This window comes from Mauremys reevesii, linkage group 2 (genome assembly GCF_016161935.1).
Source record: "Mauremys reevesii isolate NIE-2019 linkage group 2, ASM1616193v1, whole genome shotgun sequence".
Lineage (NCBI taxonomy): Eukaryota > Metazoa > Chordata > Testudines > Geoemydidae > Mauremys > Mauremys reevesii.
Genome location: NC_052624.1, coordinates 13,398,137 through 13,420,404, shown reverse-complemented (window position 1 = coordinate 13,420,404; position 22,268 = coordinate 13,398,137). Strand labels below are relative to the sequence as shown.

The window sequence follows — 22,268 nt, the reverse complement described above, 5'->3', positions numbered from 1 at the left end:
AAGGGGTACATCATCAAATGAGTCCCAGCATTTCCCCCACCCCCGCCCCAAGTACAGGGACGGCCATTTTCCCTTCCATGAACATGCAATGTGGGAGGCAGGTTCCTTGCTCTGTCCCCCACTACACACACTTCTGCAAGGGCTAGGCCCTAGTTCACATTTAACTAATGTCTTATACTATTACTCTGACTAGACTCTGAAATACTGTCAAGGTGGATCCTTTATAAATGCCAGAAAATTAGATGGATTCATCTTTACTGTTAGGAGAATATGTGGCAAGGTGTAATCAAGGAGATGTTTAGAATGGCATTCAAACGCACGGCTGTGTCAGGACCAGGGTTCAAATGTGCTGCCACCAAAACCTAACAAACTGGTCCAAAAATGGCAGACTTATCATGAGGCCAAATGGTCTTGCAAGATTGCTACCGTCCCGGTTGGTGGAAATCCTATGAGAAGCTAACTTGCGTTAAAATCCTGTGAGAATGGCTGCTCACAGTAGATTTCAGCTACATTTGAAATGGAACTAGAAAAATAGGCTCATAGATCTATTAATTCAAATCTGAGTGACCTTGAGAGACTGTTTGGATACACTTTGCTTTTGAACCCTCTGTATTTACAACACAGGCCAGGTGATTTCATTCTACCTGTTTAACTCCCCACTGCAGTTTCTAATGGAAATAGTATTCTTCTATGATAACATCTACAGCTACATTACATGGGGCAAAATCATTTATAAGAGATATAAACCCTCATGCTTCAAGGCCCCAAACAACCACTAACTGATTGGGATTAGAAAGAAACTTTCCTGTGAGCAGGTTATTCCATTATGGGGTTTCTTGCTCCTTCCTTTGAAACATCTCTGACAGTGGCCAGCACCGGATAAGTTATGAGACTATACAGACCTCTGGTGTGATCCTGGATGGCGATTCCTATGTTCTTCACTTCCTGTACTAAACTGTTGTATGTATGCATGCTGTTATACAATTGTTAAGATTCACCCTGTTGGTGACTGCGTCTCAATAGTGGGTGAAGTGCCATTAACAGTGAAAGAGCCAAGTTCTCTCATTTACATGAACGCAAACCCATTGGTTTAATTTATGTTGCACAGGTGTGGCTGGGAGAAGAATTTGGCTGCTAATTTCCAAAGAATTATGGAATTAAATGCAATATATACAGGTAAGGTATTAATATTTATAATAATTGGAGATAAACCTATCTTGAGCTCAGTGCTTTGAGCATTGGCCTGCTAAACCCAGTGTTGTGAGTTCAATCCTTGAGGGGGCCACTTAGGGATCTGGGGCAAAAATCAGTACTTGGTCCTGCTAGTGAAGGCAGGGGGCTGGACTCGATGACCTTTTGGGGTCCCTTCCAGCTCTACAAGAAAGGTATATCTCCATATATAATATAATAATATAAAATATTTAATATTATGCTGTGCTGGAATGTTTAGCACAAGTTGGCATAATTTTTCCCTGGGCTCATAACTTGAGTATCAACTAAATAAATCATTGTTTTTTCAAGTCCCTGGGAATTTTGCAGGTGTGGAAGTGTTTATGTAACCTTGTGCTGGGTCATTAACTGGTTATCATTCCCCCCCCCCACTCTATACATAGACCATTTCTGGTCAATCTAGTGAGTTATCATGAGACAGTGCAGATAAACAATATTAATTACTAGTTCAAACAGAACTGCTTATCAGAGGGTTCAGTATAAAACGTATTTCACTGGGAAAGTGTTGTCTGTGCATTTTAAAAAATGATTCACTATTTGGTCCTTCTGAGTTGCCTGGGTAAGTTATAATTAGAGGATTTGAGCTGGGAGAGGGAGAGTGGTTGGATTTGCTGCTGGAGCCTTAGAGCATCTAGTTTTTTCTTCATAATTTACAACTATCCTATCAGTGTCACATTTTAACTGGGCTGGGCTAGACAGGGATCCCCTCAGAATCTGTCCGGCTGGTTACCCACCAGAAAAATCTATCTTTAGGCAAAGGGAGTCTTGCATCCCAAGGGCTGAGCATGTTGCTACTGCAGGACTATGCTGCAGAGGTGTGTGGGAGAGAGAGACTGGGAATCAAACCAGGTCTCTTGTACAGGATGTTGATATGATAGAATTGAATTCAAGTGGGATGTGCCACACTAAGACACTTTCAGTGTGTGAGAAATCTCATTATATTTGTTCACATTCATACTCCAGCATATCTCATTGATAATGGTCGAGTTCATTTAGAAGAACGTAGAATTTGCTTTTACGCTGTGCCTTATGGATGCAAGTTATTCCACGAAGGGTTTTTTAAAATACTGAGGGAAGCCTCAGCACTGTAATGATTATGCAGCTGAACAGCTCAAGAGCTTACATGCAGATATTCAGGATCTGTTTGTTATTGAAGGAAGGATTATTCAAGACACCAAAAACATGCCCTGCTCATTCCAGAAAGTGCAATGGGCTATCCAGCAGCCATTGGTAAAAAAGAGATTGTTTAACATTGCATGAGGAGGTCGGGCCTCTAAGGCTGTTTAAACTAGGATTGTTTTCCTAAAATTTTCCATCATGCAAAGTTCAAGAGAGACGCTAGACAGGGCTCCACCATTTTAATGAAGGTAATCCCAAATTCAGGGAATAGGCCTTGAACCTACCACCAGCTAGCCCAGACGTTTCCTTTAAAAGGATACAAAAATAAAACCGTTTACTAGTGTTAATTCCTGCATGTGTTTATGTGTTTTGAGGAGCTGGTATGGAAAGCTCTGCATGATGCAGTAATATAGCTTCCTTTTTTAAAGTCACCATTTTAAAATCAATATGAACCTGAAAGAGAAGCAAAGAACAGAACCTTCTGCTATCACAGTCCACTGTGTTTTAACCAGTTTATTTCATAACTGAAAAAGTTACCTGAGCTTTCAGTCTTGCTTACTTGATTGCAGCATGCAGCACAGGTTTGTAGCTGACATTAAACCAAACTGACTGATCCTGGTTAAGGATCCACATGATGAACTGCATTCATTTCTTTGTGGTTAGGGGCAATTTCTGGAAGCCCTCTGAGCCATGCGGTTCACAATGATATGCTAATAGAGCGAGTAATTGGAGGACAGGAGGCCCTGCGAAACAGCTGGAAGTGGCAGGTAAATTTTTTATTTGAAATCTTTCGCTTAGTTAAAAAAAAAAGGGTTGAGAACATGACAGCAAAGCAGAAATATGGGATATCAGATATGGATGAATTTTCTCTTGTGTTAGTCAAAGCAAACATACAACTTTCTTTAAATCTGTCAGTCCAGCACATTCAGGGGCGGCTCTAGGCACCAGCAAACCAAGCTGTTGCCTAGGGCGGCCAAATCTAGGGGGCGGCAGGCTGGACCGGTGGACCTGCCGCAGTCATGCCTGCGGGAGGTCCACCGGAGCCGCGGACGACCGGACCTGCCGCAGGCATGACTGCGGAGGGGGGCTCGTCCCGCGGCTCGGCTGGACCTCCCGCAGGCATGACTGCGGCAGCTCAAGCGGGGCCGCCGGACCCGCGAACCGTCCGCAGCCGTGCCCGCGGGAGGTTCGCTGTTCCCGCGGCTCCAGTGGAGCTCCCGCAGTCATGCCTGCGGCAGGTCCGCTCGTCCCGGGGCTCCGGTAGACCTGCCGCGGGAGCTCAACCGGAGCCGCGGGAAGAGGGGACCCGCCGCGGGACCGAGGAAGGGCGGCACAGCGCTCCGCGCTGCCTGGGGCAGCCTATTTTCTAGAGCCGCCCCTGAGCACATTAATAAGAAACAGAAGCTATGGTTCACAAACTATCCCTTGACCACATCATCAGGGAGCTTCTTTGCTTGTGGTAGTTTGGTACCAGGAATTTGGAAAAACAGTATCTCCAAAATCCATAATATAAAACTAAAATAATGGAGCTTTGCTTTGACTAGGGTGCATTTTCCTAGGGGGGGATATTTTTCCTGTTGGTTTAAAAAAAAAATATGACTCTGATTAGAAGAGTGAGTAGATTAAAAATGGCATCTCCCTACTGACATGTCTGCTTCTTGTATATCTTCAAAATAATTTTTGCTTGCTTCACTGTCAAAAATAGTTTTTGCTAAGTTTTTTTATTCCAGTTAGCACCAGAGAATTAATAAAGAGATGGTAGAGTAGATTAATAAAGATTCTGGATTTATGTGCCATCAGGATTGGTAGCTAAGTTCTAATATCTTTTCTTACTCTCAGGCTTTGTCTCCACCTGGGAAAAGGTGTATTTTTAACTCATGTTAGTTAACGTGTTAAAATCCGAGGATAGAAAAGGCAAGTTGTAGTCGGTGTTAGCTGGTAGAGCCTAAACTCTAGACTCCACTAATTTACCTCAGTCAACTAACACATATTAAACTATTACTGTCTTGTCTATACTAGAATTCTAACACATGTTAAAAGGCACCTTTTTCCCTTAGTGTGGACATGGCTGCAATTCAAGAAAGATGTTGCTAAATTTGGCAAGGATTCAGAGAGGAGCTACAAGAATGATTAAAGGATTAGAAAACATGCTTTCCTGTGATAGACTCAAAGACCTCTATATATTTATCTTAACAAAGAGATGGTTACGGGGTGGCTTGATTATGGTCTATAAGTATCTACATGTGGAATAAATTTTTAATGATGGACTCGAGGCGACTCGTGGAAGGGGCATGAAAGGTCCAGTGCCCCTCCTCCAGCAGAGTCAGGTGCTTCTCCAGCAGCCAGCCCGGGTGAGGAGAGAAAGGGGTGGGGCCAGAGCTGGAAGGGAAGAGGCGGGGTCAGAGCCTCCTCCAGCCACAGCGCCTGGGACACTGCCAGGTGCAACGCAGCGGCTGACTGGGAGAGCGCCTGACTGCAGCAACAGCAGGCTGCCCCCTGCCCAGGCTCAGCTTCTGGGGACAGTGGCCAAGCGAGCTGGAGCCCCCACACCCGGCATGCTCAGAGTCGGCTCCTGTCCCCAGAAGTTGAGCCTAGTAATGTGGGGTGGGGAGGGGACAGGGAGAATGCGGGCTAGGGGCAGAGTGGGGAGGAGTCACACAGGGAGGTAACATGGGAAGGCACCAGTATCGGGGGAGCACCAGTCATCTGTTGAAGCTGGACGAATTCAGAGTGGAAATAAGGTTTACATTTTTGACAAGGAGGGTAATTAACCATTGGAACAATTCACAAGGGTTGTCGTGGATTCTCCATCACTGACCATTTTTAAATCAAGATTGGATGTTTTCCTAAAAGATCTGCTCTAGGAACTGTTTTCCAGAAAGTTCTCTGGCCTGCATTACACAGGAGGTCAGACTAGATTATCACAGTGAACCCTTCTAGCCTTGGAATCTATTAATCAATGGAAACCAACATGACTTTAAGATCTCACTTGAATTCATAGGCCCAGCATTTAGAAGAAAATCTTGTTCTTTGTAAACTAAGTTATTTAATACAAAAACCACTGAGAGACAATAAGCCTGGAATCTTTTGATGTCATTTTCACAGAGTCACTTTTTCAGAATGTAGCTGCATTTTAACAAACTTAATTTCTCTTTAACAAACATTTATGTTCAGTAGAAGGCTGTGACTCCCAACCTTTGTCTACATCGAGGGTCGGCAACCTTTCAGAAGTGATGTGCCGAGTCTTCATTTATTCACTTTAATTTAAGCTTTCGTGTGCCAGTAATACATTTTAACGTTTTTAGAAGGTCTCTTTCTGTAAGTCTATAATATATAACTAAACTATTGTTATATGTAAAGTAAATAAGGTTTTTAAAATGTTTAAGAAGCTTCATTTAAAATTAAATTAAAATGCAGAGCCCCCCGGACCGGTGGCCAGGACCTGGGCAGTGTGAGTGCCACTGAAAATCAGCTCGGGTGCCGACTTCGGCACGCATGCCATAGGTTGCCTACCCCTGGTCTACATGCATCAGTTGCATTACTACAATCTGTTTTTAAATCAGTTTAGTTAAACTAGTACAAACACCTGTGTGGGCATACTGAAGTCTGTTTAATACTACCTTATGTCTATTATCTTAATTCAGTAACTAACATAACTAGCCAAATTAGAATATCATCACAGAAATACAGCTGAAACAGAACTTCTGGTATCGTGAGGCTCAGGCTTGAAGAAGATAAGCAATGTAAATTCAGACTAAAAATAATAGGCATTGTGTACAAATGTGTCTAGTACTTTAAGTGATTAGGTTGCTACCACTGATATCTCATACCCGAATGTCATTGATCATATTTAGTCAGACCATAAAACCACAACGGGAAATTTTGTAATGCATTGTAGAGGCCACACACATTTTATCACACACTTCCACGGTAAAAATAACACAATTAGGAACAAAAAGTGTCAGCAAGCAATGATTCTCATTCTCCTTTTAAATAAAAATACAATCTGGGAATGTTAAATGGTTAAAGAGTGTTCTGACTTAGGCATTTATACAGCATGGATTATTCTACATTTGAGAAATATATGTACAGAAAAATTATCCCCATTGTTAGAGTAAATTCGGGCAAATAGCTTCCCTTAAAAATATGAGGAAAATACCAAGCAAGGTATAAGCACTTACTAAATGATGTTACGGCTTATGATTTCACTCAAGACACTATTCTAATATTAATATTAAATAAACCAATGAATTTTAAATGGAAACTGCACTCTCAAGTTATTGATGATTCACTTTATCGGGCTATTTTGTACATGTTCTACATAATATCTTTTGATATTTTTGTACTCTGGACCTTAGTTATTTGACCTGTAGTATAACAAAAACAGCTTGCAAGTTTGATATTAGTTAATATAAAGCCTAATCTGACTGAAATTATTTAAAGGGTAACTGTTAATGTTTATTTTTTTTTATTTTAATCCCTCCCCCTCCCCCGGAAAACCACAATTGTTGGTAATCCATTTTTGTGAATGACTAGCCCAATTGACCATCTTTGGTTTAAAGGTTATTGTGATGGGGTGTTCAGGCCTTCTGTAGTGACTCTGAAAACTCTGCCCTGCCCAGTGGCATCCCTTGTAAGAGACCCGGCTGAGCTAGCCAACAATCTGGGGTTTCACGGGCTAACTTGCAGCCAGGTTTCAGTGCAAGCTCAGGGAGATGCTGCTACCTACGAGCTAATTAAGTAGGTAAGCCTATTTAGACACAACATCTTTACATTAAGGATGTCTCGATCTAGGTGATATCTTTATTTTATTGCTGGACAAAATGAGACACTGGTCTACACTGGGGGGGGGGGAGTCAACCTAAGATACGCAACTTCAGCTATGAGAATAGCGTAGCTGAAGTCGACGTACCTTAGGTCGACTTACCTCGCATCCTCACAGCACGGGGTCCACTTCTGCTGCTTCCCCATTGACTCTGCTTCCGCCTCTCGCTGAGGTGGAGTACAGGAGTTGACAGCAGAGCGATTGGGGATTGATCACTACCCGCCGATCTGGTGGGTAGTGTAGATGTACCCACACAAAGAGGTTAAAGTCATGGATGGTTCTCTGCCAACCCATGTGAGGGATTCCCATTCCAATCCCCACATGGAAGCTGTTGTCCTCTCATATGTCATTTTTCTTTGAACTTTCATCCTAAATAATGTTTTTTCCAATCCCATAAAGTTGATTCACACCTGTTAAATTATACTCAAGCATATGGATTCTGCATACATTAATGATAAAGATGTTCCACATCCCGACATTTCACCTGCACACTAATCCTGAAGGAGTGGCTTTCTGTAGCATAGTAGCGTCAAGTGTTCATATGCTAAAGAGTTAAGTGTTGTATTGCTCTGGTAATCTGAACCTTCAATCAGGCCTTGGTTCCAGGTAATGTGTAAAGTGTAGGAAAAGTGTTTCTTTCAATCAAGTTAGCTCCTAAAGGTGTTAAACTTGGTCTACATTTGTGGTAAGTAAACAATTGAGTTAAGCCATTTTGATTGATCTAACTCAATTAAAAAAAGTACCCTTTCTTCCTAGTTTAGACAAGGCCTTGGAGAAGACTTACTTTCTATCACTGGACGAAGGGCAGCAGACAATTAAGCAGACACAGAAAGCAAGCTCCAGTAAGGGCATGGGTGGGTTTGCGGGGTATGTAACTGATCAAAATAGCACTTGTAAACTGCTGCAGAGTCCGGAATGGAATGCAAAAGCCTGGTCTACACTAGGGGGGGTGTCGATGTAAGATACGCAACTTCAGCTACGGGAATACGTAGCTGAAGTCGAAGTATCTTATTCCGATTTACCTCCCGTCCTCACGGCGCGGGATCGACGTCTGCGGCTCCTCCTGTCGACTCCGCTACCGCTGCTCGCTCTGGTGGAGTTCTGGAGTCGACGGGGAGCGTGTTCGGGGATCGATATATCACGTCTAGATGAGACGCGATATATCGATCCCCGATAAATCGATTGCTACTCGCTGATACGGCAGGTAGTCTGGATGTACCCTGAGGTTAAATATTTTGCCATTTGATACAGGTGTCCCTCCAAATAGCCGACGCATACGATCCTGAATATTTTTCTCATATCTGTGGTGGCACCCTTATTAGTCCCAACTGGGTCATGACTGCTGCCCACTGCATCCAAATGTAAGTAAAATAATATGAGACTTCTAACTCTTGCTACACATCCCCGTTCTGCTTCTCACTCTGGACTGCTACCCAGGGCCAGTGCAACCACTAGGCGAACTAGGTGGCCGCCTAGGGCACCTAGTGGTTGAGGGTGCCTAAAAGCCCCCTCAGGCAAGGAGGTGGAGTGGAGGTGAGCTGGGGTGGGGGAGGGGGTGCACAGGGGAACCGCTCCCTGCCCCAGATCACCTCCACTCTGCCTCCTCCGCTGAGCACACAGCCCCTGCTCTAATTCTCCTCCCATCCTGGGAGGGGAGGAGAATTAGAGCGGCGCCGGCGTGCTCAGCAGAGGAGGCAGAGTGGAGGCGAGCTAGGGCGGGCTCCCCGGGTGGGGTTAGCTGCTGCAGTGGGGGGTTAGCTGCCACAGGGGTGGCTTCCCGAGGGGTTTAGCTGCTGTGGGAGGCAGCAGCCGGGGTTAGCTGCCATGGGGATCCCGGGCGGGGTTAGCTGCCGTGGGGGAGGGGGGATGGCAGGCGGGGTTAGCTGCCATGGAGGCGGCTCCCTGGGAGGGGTTAGCTGCCATGGAGGGGGTCTCCCCGGGCGGGGTTAGCTGCAGGGGGAGGGATAGCTGCTGTGGGGGGGCTCCCCGGGTGGGGGGAGCGCTGGGCTCCCTGGGTGGGGGGTGGTGGCGGATGGGGTTAGCTGGGTTGGGGGGTGGTGCAAGGTGGAAGTTTCACCTAGAGCGCGAAACTTCCTTGCACCGGCCCTGCTGCTACCGGGCCATTCAAATACTCACAGTCTTCAACATGTTCATTCTCTGAGACAAGCAAGTGTGACAAACCCACAGTTAGTTTGTGACCTATGGTAAATATTATAAGACTGATCCATATTTACCCATTTCTGCCAACTTCCTGGAAGCAAAAAACAGGCGATTGCAAATTTACATAAATGCATACAAATGCATACAAATTTGCATACATGTAACTATTGAAAATAAATTTAAATATGCATAAACCTGCACAAAGACAGAGTGAGGAAGGAAACCCTGCCTACCCCCTCTGCATGCCATGTCTGCTTATATGATCCACAAAGCTCCTCACACATTTTTGACACCATGTAAACAATACATTATAATAGTAAGAAGAAACACAGCTTTAGCTACAGATGCCCTTAACAAAGGTATCCTTAAATAAAGTATCCATAATAAACACATCCTTAGCATTCCATATATATATTCCATAATTTTATATATAAAACTTTAAGTATACATGGAATGTGAACAATTCCAGATTCCGGTTTGGAAAGGTTATGAGCAGTTGAAAAAGGAGGTCAGATACAGGAGCTGCAGTTTCCCAAATAGTAAAATGCAGATGGTACTTCCCTAGCTCACGGGTCTGTCTGTTAAAGCTCTGTGACGGTCCTCAGATGAAAGGTGCTGTAGAAATGACTATAACAGGAGAAAGATCCTACTGCAGAAGCTATCATACAGAGGCACCAATGTGGAGCAAAGGAGATGCTTTATGGTAATTATTTTTCAATTCATTTTCAGGCCAATACAAGCAAATTACCAAGTGGTTCTGGGCGAGCACAATCTCTTTGAATTGGATGGCACTGAATATTCTGTTGGTGTGGACAAAATATTTATTCATGAAGCCTGGCATCCCGCTGATATTGGGAATGGGTAATTTGTTTTTGAATATGACTTTGGCATGGGAATGAATACTGATGTCCTTACTTAGGGGCCAATCCTGCAAATGTTTATGTACATATTCTATCCATCACCCACTGAGGTTAAGGATGGCCTTGTAGAAAATACTGGACTGGGACTCAGGACATATGGGTTCAGTTTCTGGTCTGTAGAGGTCCTGTATGTCTTGAGCAAATCACTTAATCCCTCTGTGCCTTCAATTCCCCATCTGTAAAATGGGGTTAATAACACTTCCCTACTTCACAGAGGCATTTTAAGGGTACATTATTAATATTTGTGAGGTCTCAGATACTATGGCAGTGGAGTCTATGTAAGTTCCTAAATAGGTAAGTAAAAAGTGAGCAAGAGTGTTCGGGATCTGGTCATGACTAACTCAAGATTTTGCCTTGTGGCATCCGAAGGGCTAATATCTGTGTCCTATTTCAGAAATGACATTGCCCTGCTGCATCTCTCCATACCTGCCTATGATAATGGCTTTGTTGATATAGGAATGCTTCCATCTGAAGGAGACATTTTGCCTAATAATTATCCATGTTATATTACTGGATGGGGACTGACTAGTGGTAAGTGGAAAAAAGTTGCTCCTCATTCCAGAAAGACTGACCCAGGTGAGAGACTCAGTACAACTCTTTTTATAAATAAAACCGGTTGCTATGCAACTTCTTTGACAGTTTAAGTGGGATGTAAGTGGTGCATGGGTCTTCTAATGGCTCTCAGCATGGGGGTGAATGCCGTGATAAGCTCTTCTCATCACATGATGCATTTTCCCAGAATAAACATTAAATAGCATGATGTTTGGCACCATTTAGCACTCAGTGTGGACAAGCACTGTCGTGTTTAACATGTCAGTGATAGTGGTTCATCCTGGGATCCACCCTAGGGTTGACCATGACCAGCTATCATGATTTAAGTGGTAAAAACTTATTTTAATCACTAAACTCAGCAGATATGACTGACTAGACACAGGGAGGAGATCCCATGAGTCAGCAGGGACATATTACCCTCGTCCTGGGCCCAATCCCACTACGGTTTCATTGAGTTGTACTTTACTCAGTGAGTAGTACTGCTGATCCCGATGTAACTAGTCATGCATAGTACGGTACTACTTATTATTAGTAGTACGGTACTATGCATGACTAGTTACATCGGGATCAGCATTACTACTCACCGAGTAAAGTACAACTCAGTACTAACAGCACTGCAGCTAACAGCAGTACCCTGTGTCTAGTGAATAAGGGTGGCAGAGGTGGGCCTTTATTTTTAATTATAGTGTCTGTTTGAGCAGAATATTGTCCTTTCTCCTTTAGCTGGTGGCAGCATTCCTGCTAGACTTCAAGTAGCGATGCTCCCAGTGGTTGACCATGCCATCTGCTCTCAGAATAATTGGTGGGGCTCTCTTGCAAAGAAGAACATGGTGTGTGCTGGTGGAGATGGTGTGAGGTCCGGATGCAATGTAAGTGCTATATTTTCTCTTTCCCCCACCTTAACTCTTTCTTTCCTATACAACCCTGTTCCTACCGGAATTGTGAATTACTTACAACACGCTCCCCCAGTGCTTGCAACATCTCAGGAGTTCAGGCCTTTCTGACAAGTGAACTACTTCTTCTTGAGCATCATCCTCTTAACTATTATTGTTCCTACTTGTCCCCTCCCACAAGAGAACCCATGGGAAGGGGGTAAAGGAGAGGAAATCTCCAAAGTTCTTCTTCAAGTGCTGTCCCTGTGGGTGCTCCACTTCAGGCATCAGTGTGTCCTGGTGCTGTCGATCGGCATCTCTGCCTACAGCACTGCACGGTCCAGGGTGCTTGCTGCCCTCTGCCAGCAAGGCAGCCAGTCCTCCTCCCTTCTCAAGATCCAGGGAGTGACTCTCACTGTTCTGTTCTGCAGCCCTTCTTATGTGGGCCAGCTCAGCCCTGATTAGCTGTTCCTATAAGCCCTTCTGTGATTGGCTGCCTCCTGCACAGTCTCCCGAGGGCAGCTTGTAACCCCTTTTTTGCCAGTGTGGGGCAGATGCCCCATCACACTTCACCTGAAGGCATGGCTCCTCCATGGCTTCACCATGATGAGTTAACCTGCTCGGAACAAGTAAAACAGGTGTCAGTAAGCAGCAGAAAACCAACCACATGTACCACTTACTTCCAAAAATGGAAAAGATTCTCTTCATGGTGCCAGAACTAGCATGTATCTGTGATCAAGGCACCACTACCATTGATCTTGGAATACATATTAGAACTAAAGAACTCAGGACTTTCCACAAGCTTGTCTAGAGTACACTTAACAGCCATTATTGCCTTTCACCATAAGGTCAATGGCGTATCAATATTTGTGCACCTGATGACAAAACCTTTTCTCATGGGCATACAAAATATGTACCCAGAAATACACGAACCCACCCCACCCTGGGCCTTAAACCTAGTGCTCAAAAGCTTTACCAGAGCCCCATTCGAGCCACTAGCCCCCTGCTCCCTACTTCAATGTAGGTGGCATTCCTGATCGCAATTACATCCGCATGATGAGTAAACGAAATAGGTGCTCTCATGGCTCATCCCCCATACAGCATATTCTTCAAGACCAAAGTCACATTGAGACTATATCCAACATTTATACCAAAAATATCATCCTCTTTCCACCTGAATCAGTTGATTCACCTACCTACATTTTACCCCAAACCTCATGTGAATACACAAGAGACTGCACTACATACGTTAGACATCTGAGGTGCATTAGCATTCTACCTGGACAGAACAACACCTTTCCAAAAATCCCCAAGGCTTTTTATTTCAATGATGGAGCATTCCAAGGGGTCTGTAATATCCACACAGAGACTATCGAAATGGATCTCCAACTGTATCCAGATGTGTTATGAACAACTCAAAGCAGAATCCCCATCAGGGATCAGGGCCCATTCAACAACATCAGTATCTAGCTCAATAGCCTTCTTAAATAATGTACCAATAATACACATGCAGAGCAGCCACCCGGGCCTCTGAACACATATTTACGAACCATTATGCAATTACTCAAGGTTTGAGCTCAGACACAAAGCTAGGGCTAACAGTGCTAACCTCCACTATGAACGCAACTCTGAAGCCCCTTCCATCCGCACAAGGGCATTGCTATACAATCATCTGAAGTGGAGCACCCACAGAGATAGCACTCGAAGAAGAGAAGGTTACTCACCTTGTGCAGTAACTGAGGTTCTTTGAGATGTGTGTCCCTGGATGTGCTCCACTACCCATCCTCCTCCCTTCTACTCCAGTTTGCAGTAAGGATGCTGTGGTAGAGAAGGAACTGAGGGGGTCGGGTTCTGTACATGCTAGTCAAGGCAGCAGTTGTGCACACATGACCTGTGCAGACATTGCTACCAAAAAATCTCAGCTCAACAGCGCCAGGACACACCGTCACCTGAAGTACAGTACCCACAGGGACACACATCTTGAAGAACATCAGTTACTGCACATCATTGCACATATTTCTCCCCAGCTGTTCTCGGGGGAAGGAGGGTAAGCTTTGCCATCCCACCAGCACACCCCATTGATCAGATCCTGGGAATTAGTGCTAGACCAGAGACCCAGGCCTCCATTGCAGCTGTGCAGTCAAGTCAAGGAAATGGTGCAAAACCCTAAAAACAAGGGGTAATACATTTGGTTTTGACTATATTTCCAGTATTAATTCATTATGAAAAAACCCAGGACTTTAAGACCCAGCAGGAGCCAATAGTCTGTTTGTCTTTCTCTTCTGTTGTTTTAGTTATAGCCTCTCTTGTGCTGCTATCTCTTTAAATCCATGGGCTGTCGCTTCCAGTGATCCTTTGACTTTGTCTCTGCTTGGGAAGAATTAGAACATTCCTGGTTGAATAGGGTAGCTGCTAGAGGCTGAAGCTTCCTGCGGGGTCCAAATACCTGAAAAGTGTTCCGATTCATTTAGAGCCTAATCTTTGAATTGAACTCAGTAGGAGTCTTTTGATGGACTTCAATAGGCAATGGATAAGTGCCATCAATTATATTGAATGGGAGGGGGAAGAAAGAGATATCTTGGTGTGTGTGTGTGTGTGTGTGTGTGTGTGTGTGTGCGCGCGTGTGTGTGTGTAGTACTCCTGACAGAATTCTGGCCCACATATTTCTGTGGCCCCTGCATAGAAAAACGCAAAAGAAATCTGCGGGGAGATGCATCTCTTCCCCAGCAGCCCAGGCAGCGCGTCTGTTCCAGCATGCTTGGAGCAGCCTCAGAGACGCAAATCACTGCAGGGGGAGAGAGGCTGGGCGTGCGTGCCTGTGGAGGAGACGTTGCTCGTCGTCAGGGGGTGGGGCTGGCCAACAAGCGAGAGAGACTCTGTCCCTCTTGCTTGATATTGTGGCTTGAGGGGCGTGGAGGAGGGTAGGTCTTTTTGTTATGCAGGAGGAAGGCTCTGTCCCCGAGGCAGAAATGTAGCAGCCTGCCTGCCTAGTAAAATGTCTGTAACTTCTTGAGAATTGTAAAAAACCACGTAATTAAATATTAGTATCATGTTACTGAAAATTGTTTGTTTTTAAGTTACAGAAAATGCTTTTGTAAAAAAACAACAACACATTTTGTTAATGTTGCTGTTGATGGTTAATTGATCTCATTCTCTGAGGCCGAAATGTAGTAGCCTGTCTGCATAGTAACATTATTGATGATCTTATTGTTAGTTAACTGTTCCCATTCTCAGTCAGTTTTAATTTTTTGGCACATAATTTTTATTTTTTTGGTGCAGAATCCCCCCAAGAACAGTTCAGAGAACAAATAGTTATGGGCCTGATTCTGCAATATGTCACGTACCTTCTGGGAGGTGCTGAGCACTCTTTGCTCCCCTTGATTTCAATTGGGAGTACTCAGCATCTCTCAAAAGGTCATCAGCACATCACAGTACTGGGCCCATTGATTGGAATGTTCATGAATTAATCAGCTGTCACCACCTTTTCCAGTCCATTTTCTAAACTGCTAAAAAAATGTGGGTGCAACTAACTGTGTGTCACTTCTCCCCGCTCTGATTGCAGGGTGATTCAGGGGGCCCTTTGCAGTGTTACAGGGATGGTCACTGGCAAATTCATGGGATTGTTAGTTTTGGGACTGTCCCCTACTGCAACGCCTATCAGAAGCCTACCGTCTTCACACGGGTATCTGCATACATCAACTGGATCTACAATGTAAGTTCCTCCAAAGTTAATGGTTTAAATTCATCTTGGATGTATTCCCATGCAATTAATGGAGTAATATCAGAGATAAGTTTGACCCAATCCATTCATTTATTACATTAAGAACAGAATTAAGAAACTTTGAAAGTTTAAAATCCAAAATGCATTGGCCTTATTTTTGGCACATTCAAATAAATCTAATGAAGGAGAATGAATGCAGTCACTGTCTGGAAATACTAGGATTGAAATACAGTAACTCCTCATTTAAAGTTGTCACAGTTAATGTTGTGTAGTGGGGTGGACCCCCGCTCCTGCCCTGAAGGGTTAAAAACAGCCCTGGGAGGGGGCTGTGGCTGGAGAAAGCAGCTTTTAGGCTGGGCTGATTGGGGGAAGTGGCTGCAGCTGGGGCCACACCCCAAACAGACTCAGCTGGCCCTATAAAGGCAGAGAAGCCAGGGACAGACAGAAGTCTTCCTCTGCCTGTAGAGGGAGAAGGGCCTGGCTGCAGGGAGCTAGAGACAAAGTACTTGAGTGGAGCAGGGCTGGGGAAAGGCAGAGGAGCTGGGGAGCTCCAGCCTGGAAAGCCCCAGGCTGCGGCCTAGCATAAGACCAACAGGTACTGAGGGTTGCAGAGGGCAGCCCAGGGGTAGGCAAAGGCAGCAGGTCCAAACCCTCCTTGCCAGTGATGAGTAGGCTGATACTGCCGTCTGCCCCAGGGCGTGGGGCTAGATGATGACTGGCAGTAGCTTTATACTGAGGTGAGGTGGGAATAGTGGGTGGGGGTTCCCCGGGGAGGGGAAACCCTAAGACTGGGGGGTTACTGCCAGGGGGCAGCACCCCAGGTAAAAGGGCACTGGGTCCAGGGAGGGACATGGGGGCCAGAGGACAGGCCGATCACCAGCCTGCAGAGGGCGCTCCAGAGCTGGAAAGAGCTAATTCCCTGAGAGTCCAGCAGGAGGTGCTGCAGGGGTGAGTCCGCACATCTACATGTTGTTATGTTGCTGATCAATTAGAGAACATGCTCGTTTAAAGTTGCGCAATGCTCCCTTATAACGTTGTTTGGCAGCTGCCTGTTTTGTCCACTGCTTGCAGAAAGAGCAGCTCATTGGAGCTAGCTGGTGGGGGCTTGGAACCAGTTCAGCTGTCCCGCCCCTCCCCTTCCCTCCCCTGCCATGTGCTGGTCCTGCCCTCTGCCTTAAAGCTGCTCCTGGGAGCCTCCTGCTTGCTGTGCAAGGGGTGGGCAAGAGGGGTGCTAATGTCAGGGTGCCCCCCTCTCCTTGCTCCTGCCTCCGGCTCCTGTACTGCATTTCCACAGAGTGCATTTCCACAGAGAGGGGACACAACAGGGCTCAGGATGGAGGGAGCTTGCTGGCAGCAGTTACTGTCTCAACTGCTGATCTATTTAAAAAGGCAATGTACTTAGAGTGGGGTTGGCATATTAAAGGGGCAATGTGCATCTCTCTCTCACACGCACTGTGTGTGTCTCTCCCTCTGCCATGCTGTCTCCCCTCCCTCCATTCCTGCTGCCTTGTAGAGTGTGAGGCTACATTAACAGCAATGTGTTAACCCTTGAGGGCTCAGCCGAGTGCTAGTTCATCATTTAGCAGTAAGGCATTCCCTGGGAAATATCCCACCCTCTTCCATCCTCTGACTTCACCACCTCAACCAAGCTTCACAGTCATCATTGCTGTGTACAGTATTAAATTGTTTGTTTAAAACTTATATTGTGTATGTTTGTTACAGGAGTGGGTGGGTGAGATTCTGTGGCCTGCATTGTGCAGGAGGTCAGACTAGATGATCATCATAATAGTCCCTTCTGACCTTAAAGTATGAGTGTATGTCTGGTGAAAAAAATTTCCCTGGAACCTAACCCCCCTATTTACATTAATTCTTATAGGGAAATTGGATTCGCTTAACATCGTTTCGCTTAAAGTAGCATTTTTCATGAACATAACTACAACGTTAAGTGAGGAGTTACTGTACAACACTTAAGGCTGGCAAATCCTGCGTGGTATGAAATCTGATCAAGTAGGCTTTACCCAGACAAGGCAAAAAAAACTGCAACAAACCATTGGTGTAATTCTATGGCCTGTGTCATGTAGGAGGTTAGATTAGCTGATCATACTGGTCGTTTTTCTTTTTTTGCCTTAAGATCTATGAATTACCTGGTATATTTTGAGCCTGACACCTGTACAATGCTTTGTGCACACATACAGCAGCCATCCCAGGCGATTATGACAAGCATGGTTGTACCAGTTGGTTATAATATCTGGGGATGGGGTCTTTAACTCGTGTTCCTCAGGATTCCATGCAGTCTCTTACTGTATCTCTGAATCCAATCTGGGGCAATAGAGTTGTAGACTGTATCTACAAATAAATGCACAAGTGCTGCAGCTGCCCCAGTTCAGCTGATTCCCACAATGCAGTCAATGCCTGGGGTTTGCAAATGTCCAAAGATCCCTTGCTCCCAGCAGCATTGTGTTGGGCATCTGCTTCAGGGGTCATAGGAAAATGCTGTAGTACAATCATGTTTGCAAGATGTGCTGTGCACCAGACTTCCATAGAAACAAGATGGATGTTCTAAACCATTATGAATAAAAACAGGACAACCATTTATTCCACGAGATGGCTGTCTCTGCAATGCATCCCTCACCTAGTAAAAATAGGCCCTGGGGAAACCCAACTTTCAAAGGGTTTAATGGAGTCTTTTCTGCACTACACCAATTACAGTCAACAGGAGATAGGACAAAACCCAATGGATTCATCTGAAGTAATTTACCCTTTAGTTGGAAAGTGCCCGTGACTAACCTGAACTCTGTATATTTGGAAAGTTGTCGTCTTATCAGATTTTTAGCCCCGCTTCAGCGGCAGTTGGAAGCCTGGTGGATCCAGCCAGCTGGGAATTCCTTGAATAGGGGCGAACCCCTTGCTGGTATAATGCTAGCATTGCTAGCCATCTTCTGGCCTCCCTCAACCTTCTGGCACAGGCAGGGCCGGTGGAAGCACTAGGCAAGTTAGGCAGCCCCCTAGGGCACCGAGATCTGGGGGGCACTAATAAGCCGGGGCCTAAAAATAGACAGGCTGCAGATCGCAGACTGTAGGGAGGACATAGATAAGAACTAGGCTCCCAATGAGTTGCTCTCCTGCCATTTACAAAGCCAGCGATTAGGGAAGTCCTTTGATTAGATCGCAGACTATAGGGAGGTGATAAGAATCACGCTCCCAATGAATTGCTCTCCGACTCCTGTCCTGCCATTTACAAAACCAGGGAAGTCCCAATTGCTCTCTGACTCCTGCCATGTGAAGTCCTTTGGTTGTGAATCACTCATTGTACAGATTGCTGTGTTGGTAGGTACATTATTACAATACTAGCTCCTCTGTCTTGTAGTAGATTGCACAGCAGCGGCCAGAAGGAGAGTGGAGCACTGGGGGGTGTGTGTGTAAGACACACCCCCCCCCGCCTAGGGCTGAGCTGTGCTGTCAGTGTGGTGCAAGCAGGGCCGGCTTGCACATGGCATGCTCCTCGGAGAGCTGGCTGCAGGTTTTCCAGGGCAGAGGCTCTGCTCCCTGGGGAGAGAAGGGAGAGAGGCCGCGGCTGGTAGCTCTGCGGGCTCTCTCGTGTGGAGGGGCTACTAAGCTGCTTTAACCCACCTCCCTGCACCCCAGCTTTCTACCCTCCCGACTCTTCTTTGGCATGAGGGCCGCGCACTCTCTGCCGCATAGTCCTGCCTGCCCCACGCCCCCTGCCAGAGCGAGAGCCCAGCATTCAACTCCCCAGCCCGGGCGCAGGACGGACTCCTGAAGGCAAAGCAGGCGACAGCTCCCATTGCCCTGTTGCAACTGCACTTGGCCCCCTGCTGCTGCATGCCAGGGACTGGAGAGGAGAGCGTCCATTTCACCGTGCGGCTCTGAATCCTACCCCGCCCTCCACCCCCTGGCCAAACCCAGATTGCGCCCTCTTCCCCCTCCACACCCAAACCTGGTCTGCTTCCCTTCCCCTCCCCAGCCAAACCCGATCCTCCCAGTGACCGAACCCAGCCTGCTTCCCTTCCCTATCAAACACAATCCCCCAGTATGACAGAGTATCTGCCGTTCTAATTTTATAAAAACAAGGAGTCCGGTGGCACCTTAAAGACTAACAGGTTTATTTAGGCATAAGCTTTTGTGGGTAAAAGCCCCACTTCTTCAGATGCATGGAGTGAAAGTTACAGATGCAGGCATTATATAATGACACATGAAGATAAGGGAGTTACTTCAAGTGGAGAACCAGTGTTGACAGGACCAATTCAGTCATGGTGGATGTGGTCTGCTCCCAATGACAGATGAGGAGGTGTAAATTCCAGGAGAGGCAAAGCTGTTTCTGTAATGAGCCAGCCACTCCCAGTTCCTATTCAAGCCGAAATTAATGGTGTTAAATTTGCAAATGAATTTTAGTTCAGCTGTTTCTCTTTGAAGTCTGTTTCTGAAGTTTTTTTGTTCAAGAATAGTGACTTTTAAATCTGTTATAGAATGCCCAGGGAGATTGAAGTGTTCACCTACTGGCTTTTGTATGTTACCATTCCTGATGTCTGATTTGTGTCCATTTATTCTTTTACCTAGGGACTGTCCGGTTTGGCCAATGTACCTGGCAGAGGGGCATTGCTGGCACATGATGGCATATATCACATTAGTAGATGTGCAGATGAATGAGCCCTTGATGGTGTGGCTGATGTGGTTGGGTCCTCTGATGGTGTTGCCAGAGTAGATCTGGGGACAGAGTAGGCAATGAGGTTTGGGACAGAGTAGGCAATGAGGTTTGCTACAGGGATTAGTTCCTGGGTTAGTGTTTCTGTGGTGTGGTGTGTAGTTGCTGGCGGACTCCTTGTTGTTTTTGTGGATACAGACTAACATGGCTACCCCCGATACTTGACACCATGCAAGGCTCTAATTTTATAAATTTTATTAATAACAATAATTGGATATTATAAAGGTAGAACAAAATGTAGACTTTGATATGAAAGAATGAAGGAAGGAAGTGACAGTGTATTGTGTATAATGTATGTGGTTTATTTTAAGATCCAGGCTATGTTGTGCAAAGTGAAAACATCAACAATGTTAACACTGTCAGGTTATTCATTTATTTTTGTTAAATATGTAGACTAAATAATGAAATTAATAAATTTTCAAGCCGAACGTGTATTAGTTCTAATGAACAATGCCATGTTATGCGGGATTCATTTCTGAAAGTTTATAATGATGCGCTGGGGAAGGAGGCACAAGATGGAAGTTTCTCCTAGGGCGCAAAATGTCCTTGCACCGGCCCTGGGCACAGGGGACATGCCAAAGACATGACTGTGGTGAAGAGGGCATGGCTGAAGTGATGCTGTACAGGGGCAATTCCTGGCAGGTGGAACAGCCCTAAAACTGCTCTAATTTGCACCAGGAATTGAATCAGCCCCACCAGCTCCATATGGAGAGAGCCCAGGGATGGAATATAGTCTCATTTGCCCCCCCGCCCTTCCTGAGATGTGCGGAATGGAGGTCTGGCACAGCTGAGGAATGGCCTATTCAGTCATTTAAAAATAACGTAAGAAGAAAACTGAATATATTCTGTACTGAATCCATTTCTCTGTTGTTTTTCAGACTATGAAGAATAATGGTGACTATTAAGGAAGGATCTGTTTGTACATGAAGGTGAACTACTGTTTGAATGAAAATATATGCCTGTTAATTAAATTTCTCCCTCTGTTATGGTCACACTAATAGACTGGGTTGGCTGCAATAATAATAAAGCAACAATGAATTAAAATCCTGTAGTACTGTGCATTCCATATTCAATGCTGATAAATGCAAAGTAATGCACATTGGAAAACATAATCTCAACTATACATATAAAATGAGCTGTTACCCCTCAAGAAAGGGATCGTGGAGTTATTGTGGGTAGCTCTCTGAAAACATCCACCCAATGTGCAGCTGTAGTCAACAAAGCAAACAGAATGTTGGGAATTATTAAGAAAGGGCTAGATAATAAGACAGAAAATATCATATTGCCTCTATATAAATCCATGGTACGCCCACATCTTGAATACTGCGTGCAGATGTGGTCGCCCCATCTCAAAAAAGATATATTGGAATTGGAAAAGGTTCAGAAAAAGACAACAAAAATGATTAGGGGTATGGAACGGCTGCCAAATGAGAGATTAATGAGACTGGGACCTTTCATCTTGGAAAAGAGACAACTAAGGGGGGATACGATAGAGGTCCATAAAATCATGACTGGTGTGGAGAAAGTAAATAAGGAAGTGTTGTTGTTTACTCCTTCTCATAACACAAGAACTAGGAGCTAACAAATGAAATTAATAAGGAACAGGTTTAAAACAAACAAAAGGAAGTATTTTTTTACACAATGCACAGTCAACCTGTGGAACTCCTTGCCAGAGGATGTTGTGAAGACCAAGGCTATAACAGGGTTCAAAAAAGAACTAGATAAATTCATAGAGGACAGGTCCATCAATGGCTATTAGCCAGGATGGGCAGGGATGGTGTCCCTGTTTGCCAGAAGCTGGAAATGGGTGACAGGGGATGGATCACCTGATGATTACCTGTTCTGTTAATTCCTTCTGGGGCACCTGGCATTGGCCACTTTTGGAAGACAGGATACTGGGATAGATGGACCTTTGCTCTGACCCAGTATGGCTGTTCTTATGTTGTTATGCTCTTATGTTCTTATATATAGTGAAACCCAATGTAGTGCATATGGGATGGGGTATGGTAGCTGTTGCACCTGTCACGTGGATGTCACATAACTACAGCATACATACCAGTGCTTTATTAGAGACAGCTTAGAGACAATAGACGGTTCCTGGGACAGTCGGAGAAAGGAGGATACGGAGTGTTCCATCACTAGTTCA

General features: G+C 45.2%; 1 protein-coding gene across 2 annotated transcripts; it reads left to right on the top strand.

Annotated features, from left to right (window-relative positions):
* The first annotated feature begins 1,755 nt into the window (after nt 1-1,755).
* On the top strand, nt 1,756-21,122 carry LOC120398331 (chymotrypsin-like elastase family member 1). 2 transcript variants are annotated; one of them, XM_039525670.1, is made up of 8 exons: nt 1,756-1,789; nt 3,013-3,116; nt 8,426-8,535; nt 10,064-10,195; nt 10,649-10,785; nt 11,530-11,675; nt 15,241-15,390; nt 21,001-21,122. In XM_039525670.1, the coding sequence occupies exons 1-8, from the start codon at nt 1,756-1,758 to the stop codon at nt 21,025-21,027; spliced, it is 840 nt and encodes a 279-aa protein (XP_039381604.1). In that variant the 3' UTR covers nt 21,028-21,122. The 2 variants fall into 2 exon arrangements, with proteins under 2 accessions (XP_039381604.1, XP_039381605.1); XM_039525671.1 differs by lacking the exons at nt 1,756-1,789; nt 3,013-3,116; nt 21,001-21,122 and adding an exon at nt 17,276-17,389 and having other exon boundaries at nt 8,425-8,535; nt 10,649-10,830.
* Nucleotides 21,123-22,268: the final 1,146 nt, after the last annotated feature.